Genomic DNA, 8,138 nt, shown 5'->3' with positions numbered 1-8,138 from the left:
CGCACCCAGCCTCCCTGTTCATCGAATGCTCCTACTTTCTTTCCTTACCTGTCTCTTCTGATGAAGCTTCAACTCAACTATGTCCATCCAGGAACTGAGGGAAACAGTGCTCTGGCGCCAATGATACCGGGTGTGCTCCTCGTGTGAAGGATGTGGCTACAGAGTGCTTAAAGGAGCTGACAAATCCTTCCATGCGAGCAACTGCGCAGGCGCAGGGCCCACTTTGTAAATGATACCAGCCACCAAAAGATCAAAAGTCATAGATGAGCAACCTGTTTTTCCCTGGCATTAATGCCAACACATTTCTTCAATACCTGTCCACACACAAGGAATCCATAGGAATCACTTGGTTCTCTACCGATCTCTGCCCAGATAGTAACACCAAATAATAATTGGATTATTTCATGCACTCAGGTGCTGAGATTGGCAGGTGGATGAGTAAATGAATGGAATTGTGGCTGGGCAGGAGTGGATGAATGAGGAGAATGAGGGGAAATGTTCTTGTGGCGGGGGACCCACAATGCTTTAATATTCCTTTGCTCTAACCCATTAAAGGAAAAAGCACCCAAGGCATCTCTGGGCAAAGCTACTTTTGTGGTTCCGTGGACTGTAGTCTTGGCTGCTGCAGCTTTGTCAATGACTCACATCAGCTAAGACTGACAATGCCCACTGAAAATCTTACCAGTATTGATCAGATGATGAGACACCCTGAGTAATTAGAAGTTTATTACCAACAATGCCTTTTGTGAGGAAACAGTGGATATTTTATGCAATAATGTTGTATACCTGTACATGAAACTGTATAGGAAATGCTCAAGACATTTACAAATGTGCAGAGTGTGCTTTCAACAGTACTCTATTTCTTTTTAACACATACCTTTCTGAAATTGTTTTCAGCAAATGCAGGGTCAATTCACATTGTAATGGCAACTATCATTTGATAGCTTGGATATATCACAGATCAGCAATCACAGACAAAGCAAACTCAATACCTGTCTATGGAGGTGAGCTTGACAAGTTCTAAGTGTTATTTCTTATCTGCCACTTCCTTGTAAGAACTTAAGCTCAGTGGATTTATTATTAGCTATTCGCTCACATTCCTCCTTCGCCCTCCTGCCATCTTCCCCAAATTGTATAGCTGCTTCCAACAACTCAGAATCAGATCCAATGTGGTCATTTTCAAAACAAAGTCCTTTGGATAAAATCTGATCCATCATTTATTTTAATTCACTATTCCCTGTCACTTCCAACCAAATTACTTGTTTCCTGTGAGTTCCTCCAGAATGAATACCAGAAGCCAGCTGGACTGAGAATCATCACTCATTTAATGAGTTCAACCAGGAGAAAGAGAAGACATGACGAGCCGGCTCGTCGGTTCTTTCATTGCTCCCAGGCTGTCTTTCTGCTTGTCCTTGAAGGGATGGTTCAGACCCAGTCTGTGAGGAAAAGAAATATTTAGGATAGGAAGAATGGAAAACTCATCTTTTAAAGATGGAGTCAATAAAGTATGAGAATTGACTATTGAATTGCATCAATAATAATAGGTTTTTGATGGTTATAAACAGTGTGACGTTTTTAGACACAATCCAGTGGAAAGTTCTTCTGCACAAGTTCCTCTGAGATGAGCAGAGTAGGATTTCATGCAGTCTTGCACAGCTCCAATTTCAAAGGGGCTTCCACAGGAGAACCTTGTTAGATTATGCCTTGTAGGCACAAGGCCCATGTTGTGTTTGTAAAAAACATTGGAAGTGGGTCTCCAAATTTGTCACCTTTTGATAGAATAATACTAGTGTTATTGGCTGACATGATGAGAAAAATGTACTCCCTTTGAAGTATTCCCTTTGAAATTAAATGTCCTGTTAATTTCAATGGGACTATCTATCTATCTATCTATCTATCTATCTATCTATCTATCTATCTATCTATCTATCTATCTATCATTCTCTAAGGCGTACCCCATGGCTAATACCATGTGTAGCAGCTCTTGTGAGAGTTCACGAGTAGAAGCATCGTGGTGACTGGGCAGTGGAGATTCCATATGCAGATAGGGAGGAGGAGCCTGTGATGGTTAAGGACAGTTGGAATGCAACTGTTACTGGTCAGAAGATGTTCTTGATTGTAGAGAAGAGGAATCTATATATACTAGCTGAACCTGGTGCATAACATCTGTGTCCTAGTTCTCCCTGTCTCTCACCCTTCCCCCACACCCTCCCCCCTTAAACTGCCCTCTTCCATCCAGGATGGCAGCGGAGGCAGAGAAACCTCCTTACTTGTGCTCTTCCTCTTGCCTCCTAAATGCCTGAGACTTGGTGGGGCAATGGAAAGCCCTCGGCCTTCCCCCTCTCACCTGACCTTCTCCAGCCCCGCTTGGCTTCCTCCTCCACTCACCCAGCCTTTCCCTCCTCTGCTCGCCCAGCATTTTTCTCTCACGCATGGCAGAACTCCCACTGCTGCTTCCTATCTGTGTTTCCTCCTCCAGGCATGGCCCATGTTCTCATTGGTCATGGCTGTGGAAGGGGTGGGGCTTGCCATGTACAACCTTAGCGTTTTATATTTCTATCTATATAAAAGGATAGTGGGCAAGGGTCTCCAAAGAGAGGGGTCTTGAGGGAGGAAAGAGCCCCTTCAGGAGAAGGAGGCTGCCACTGTGCGAATTAGATGAGGAAACAAGATGAACAAGACCTGTTAACTCAGGAAGAGAGAGAGAGGGAAGGGAGGGGAAGAAGGACAGAGGGGAAGAGTGAGTGGAGGAGAGAGAAAAAGAAGGGAGTGGGAAAGAGAGAGAAGGAAGGGCGAGGGACGGGCCCGAGTCTGTCAGCGGCCTGAGGTGAATGAGCGGCCATGGCGGTGGCGGCAGTGAGGAAGAGCCTGGTCAACTGCTGCTGCTGCTCTTGTGGGGAGGAGAAGTAGAGGGGCTTGGGTGAGTAGATCTTTGGGGATAGGGGGCTACAGCTTGGCCAATAGGTGCCAGCTATGCTGCAGCTGCGACCAAGAGGAGTGAAGGGGATGGAGTAAAAGGATAGAGGGGTGAGGGGGATGGAAGCAACAGGATGGGGGAGGAGGAGCAGGAGTGCGGCTCAGGTGAGGGGATCTCTGAGGTGAGGGGGACTGTGGCAGGGGGTGAGGGGAGCAATCAAGTACTAGCGCGCAGATGCTCTACACAGGTTAAGATAGTTTTGACTAATTTTCCTCATCACATCAGCCATTATTTTTACCAGTCATTTGGGGCTTCTGGAAGTAAACCTGATGTCCTCCATAGTCTACAGATCTTAAACTTTTGATGCTTCCTAAGTTGATTAAAAAACAGACAACTTCTTAAAATGCCACATCCACCTTGATTTGGTGGTATATAATTAATGCCAGCCACAACACCTTTTTAAAATTTTAACTCAGATAAACTTACTATGGAAATGCATTTTTAAAATTTATTTACTAACTTATTTAACATATTTTATCAATACTTTATCATATTTTATCTCAATTACATCAAACATTTATAACACCATAACAATACATAAACATATAAAGCTATTAAAACAGATGTTTATGATGAACTGCTATATGGGACAGAAGATAGTTTGGCGTGTTCCAAGCATCTTTTCAAAATACACACTGTTAAGTTTCAAACCCAATTAGTGAGGAATAAATGACCTGTTAGATATGAATTGACTATACTTCATGCAGTTTGGATGACATCATGCCACAGCAAGACAGGTCCTGATTCCTTGTGGGTTTGAAAAGTCTATTTGCTTCTACCTAACCAGAATCACTGGTCTTTTTTTCAAGGGTCAGATTCTTCGCTGAAAACAAGGTACAGCATAAATGGCCTTTGCGCAATTAATAGCAGTACAACTGCATTTCCCGGGGACCCATTTCTAAAATAATATATATTACTCTCATATGGGTTATGCTTTTGAAATGATGCTGCTGTTGCAAATACAAAATGTGGTGTGCAAATCTATACTATAAACACCATTTTTCAAATGAGCAGCATTTAATTACAGCAATGCAGATGTTCTGAGCTTGGTTGTCTTGATTACTATTAAGGGGCATATCACTGGGCAACTAATGGGTAGCTGAGGACTTAACAAATGGACATGAATGTTTCTTGATAACTTAAAATCTTTCTCCTTGCCTTTGGAAGGGGACATCCTTTAGCCAATGGGAGAGACAAACAAGAGAGCTGATAGTTTTTACCTGTAGTTTGTCAAAACTGAGATATCTTTGGAGGGGCACTTGCTCTCTTTGGAACTTGGTTCAGGATTAGTCACTGTGATGTTTGCCTTAGGAGACTGTTCGCTCCCACTATTTATTTATTTGATTGATTGATTGATTGATTGATTGATTGATATACTGCCCTTCCAAAATTGTCTCAGGGCGGTATATCTTCTGTTATAAAAACACATTAAAAACACATCTTCTGTTTTTTATGTATAAGTAAATCAAATTTCAGAAGGCCTCCAGCTCTCTCCTCCATCCCCCACCCTGGAACTTCTCACCACTCAAAGAACTGGGAAGCACTTAAAACTTGCTCATATTTATATAGGATTTTAAACTTTTAAATGGAGATATATTCTTTTTATATTTAATATTTATATTTTAAATTATTTTAATTGTACATTGTTTTAATTATATTGCAAACTGCTTTGGCATTATGTTAATGAAAAGCAGTATAGGAATGGAACAATAAATAAATATTCACAGTGGATGAGACATGCAGTCAACAAAACCTTGCACTGCGTCCTCCGCCCCCTTGATTTCAGCACTCATTCATTAGCTTTGAAGCTGAAACCTGGTTGAAACATTACACTTGCCACAAGAACATGGATCCCTGTGGCAATTTTCCCACTTCTTAGACGCATTGTTGAGCATTCTCTCTCTCTCTCTCTCTCTCTCCAAACAGAGCTTACATGAGCTGCCTTGTACTAGTTTAATTGTTCCTATAGCCTCGCTTAAAATTTTCACAAGGATGTGAAAACCTTGCTGGACCATGCCAAGAATTCATGTAGTCTAATTTAGCATCCTGGTTCCAACAGTCAACAGCTTGATGGGGATAGGGCCCTAGCTCAGTGGCAGAGCATCTGCTTTGCAGAAGGTTCAATTCCTGGCATCTCCAGTTAGGGCTGGGGGAGATTCCTACCTGAAGCATTGAAGAGCCACTGCCAGTCAGTGTAGACAAGACTGAGCTAGATGGATCAGTGGTCTGGCTTGGTAAAAGGCAGCTTCCTATGTTGTGGCATAGGAACCACAGGTTCATCCATTCATTCATTCATTCGATTTCTATACTGCCCTTCCAAAAATGGCTCAGGGCAGTTTACACAGAGAAATAATAAATAAATAAGATGGAACCTATGGCAGTGAAGACTGCCATGGTTCCTATGGCCATGGTTCCTATGGCAGTGAAGACTGCCATTTTTATTCAGGCTTTTGGCCAATGAGCTGTCCCTTGCTCTTTTTAAAATTTTAGCTGCATTTGTTCTGTTTTTAATGTTTTTATTGAATTGCTTTTATCTTGTTGTTCAGATAGGGATCTTCTCTATACTGCTCTTCAACAAAATTCTCAAAGCAGTTTACATAGAAAAATAAAAAAAAATACATAAATAAGAACTGCACTTGGGACCAACTGAAAGTGGTATACATGTATTTATATTTATATTTATTTATATTGTTATACCACCCTTTGCCCAAAGACTCAGGGAGGTTATCAAGAAGACAAAAACAATTCAATAAAAACAGAAAGAAAATACAGCTAAAAGTTGAAAAAGAGCAAAAGACAGATCATTGGCCTGGGAAAGGACAGCTCACTGGCCTGGGAAAAAGGGCCATGGGATGGCAATCTCCCATCCAGGCACTGATCAAGTCTAGATTTGCTTTGCTTAGCTTGCCTTTAGGTCACAACCTTGGCCAACAGAATCTGACATGGGATCTGTATCATCATAGCTGTATCATCATCATCATCATCCCTCACCCCCCACTTTGTGCAACTGGTAGCTGCCAGAGAGGGAGAAATGTTGGGACGCGGCAGTCCCAATGGGTGCAGTGTGCTCTTCTGACTAATAAAGAGAGGTGAGGAACACACTAGGAGGGAGGCCGATTCCTATGGCGAACACAACGTATAGACCAACTCTTAGCTGGGCTGGAGTGCTCTGTAGCTTGGGAGGAAGCAGCAAAGAAGATCACAGCCTGAAACATCTATCTGTACAGTGCCAATACTTCTTAGGTGCGTAAAACTAAATACGTAAATACACTAATACCATACTAAATAATTAAACAGCATTCTTGTTGTTCATGCTGCCCACCCTCCTATATCTTGAATAAGTGTTGCTAGGATCAGCTCCACCTGCCTGCCTCCCCCCCACTGACATTCCATGTAGTGGGGAAATAGAGCTGGTGGGAAATAATTTTGGTTTTCACAGCAGATGTTACAGTCCTTGAGCAAGGCTCCTCTCTGCATGCCACTGACTACTAAGGCATGGTTGACAAATATGTGGGACAGATCCTACTTTGTGGTAGACAAAGACTTTGGAATGTCCTTCTGTGGGGGGGTTGTGAGGCCTGCTCTCTTTTGAGCTTCCAGCATCTCCTGAAGATTCATTTATTTCACTTCGCCTCTGGCTAGGCTGAGAGGGCTTCCTTTCTATAATTGATTTAATTCTGTTTGTTGTATATGCTGGATTTTTAAAAATTGCATAGTTATTTTTTATTTTACTGTATGTACTGGGGAAAATGTACTTTGCAAGATAAGTACACTACTATTATCCCATTTTACAGATGTGGAACAAGTCTGGGAAAGGGTGATTGCTCAGGATCATCCACTGAGCCCATGGATGTACTAGAATTTAAAGTTAGGCCCAAGTTCAATACTTGTCTTTGGGCTCTTCCAGATAATAAAATGTGGGATCTGCAAAGCTTCCCCGCAAGCTCCAAACATCATCTTACCCATTGCCTACATGTTTGTATTGGCTTCTGCATTCCTTCCCAGCAAGATCTGATCCTCTGGCCAGATGGTGAGTAGGGGAGGGGACTTGCACAATTTTTGCAGGCCCACCTGCTGGCCAATGCTTGCTTTCCAAGAAACTCTTTACTTTTGTGGCAACTGAGGAAAGGGATGAGTTCTCAGAAAGCAAGAGTTGGCCAGCAGGTGGTGTGGCAAAAACCATGCAAGTGGGGGCATAACAATAATAGAGCAAGGGGAGACATTTGTCTGGGGGCCCACTGCTTTGGGGGCCCCCCAGAGGCAAGTCACATGACTGACTCCCCCAGCCGCACACCTGCCCGGGCTTCCTTCAGTTGTATCCATCCTCCAAAATTGATCTGAGTGTTAAGACCTGGAGCTACCAGAACAGCATGTCTTTCTCTAGTACCATTAAATGACTTGCATCGTCCACAATTTATAAAACCTTTGCATGTGGCCAGAGGATAAGATCTCACTGTGAAGGAGCATGGAAGTCTATGTGAGCATGTGGACTATAAGATGGTGTTTGGAAGTTGTAGGGAAGTTTTGCAGATCCTGCATTTCATTGTCATTCGGAAGAGCTCACGATCCTGTAGACTAGGGCCAGCCTGCAGGCTGGATTTGATCTGCTATGTAATGTTAATTCTGGCTCATGGAGGGTAACCAAATTTGAAATAAGACATGATAAAGGGAAAGGGAAAGGGAAAGTAAATTATTCAAAGACGTGAGAAATAAATTCTGCATCAATTCTCTTTTTCTCTAAAAGTTTGTTAGATTTATATTCTGCTCTTTCTGATAGGCTCAGAAAGACTTACATTATTTAAAAAAATTTAATCATGCCCCAAAGGACCTCACAATCTTCACAATTATGAGATATGTAATTCTTAAGATATGGTTCAGTGCATGTGCCCTATAATTGTGAACACACTGCTAGATGGTACCAACATGTTGGTAAGAGTCAGATCTCCCAAGAAGGGGCTGAATTGTGTGGCAAAATGAATGTCCAATTAGCCATCAGATCACAGACCAGAGAAACAAAATAAGCCCCAACAATGTAGAAGCTGCCAACTCCTGTACTAGCTTATGTTTGCTTCCATACTAGAGTAACTCAGCTACTCTGTGAGCAGAGTAACTGTGAGCTACTCTGCCAAGATATGTACATTCACTAAACCTTTATAAAACT

At 42.3% G+C, this 8,138-nt stretch overlaps 1 protein-coding gene across 3 annotated transcripts in view; it reads right to left on the bottom strand.

Annotated features, from left to right (window-relative positions):
- Positions 1 to 709: 709 nt before the first annotated feature.
- Positions 710 to 8,138, bottom strand: part of TRIM55 (tripartite motif containing 55) — a 64,647-nt gene continuing 57,218 nt past the window's right edge. For all 3 annotated transcript variants that reach the window (XM_053249335.1, XM_053249334.1, XM_053249337.1), the window contains one exon: positions 710 to 1,436. In XM_053249335.1, the coding sequence (XP_053105310.1) occupies positions 1,426 to 1,436 (11 nt within the window). In that variant the 3' untranslated portion in view covers positions 710 to 1,425. The remainder of the gene's footprint in view (positions 1,437 to 8,138) is intronic.

This window comes from Hemicordylus capensis, chromosome 4 (genome assembly GCF_027244095.1).
Source record: "Hemicordylus capensis ecotype Gifberg chromosome 4, rHemCap1.1.pri, whole genome shotgun sequence".
Taxonomy (NCBI): domain Eukaryota; kingdom Metazoa; phylum Chordata; class Lepidosauria; order Squamata; family Cordylidae; genus Hemicordylus; species Hemicordylus capensis.
Note: the sequence above shows the minus strand (reverse complement) of the source record. Positions and strands in the feature narration are given on the sequence as shown.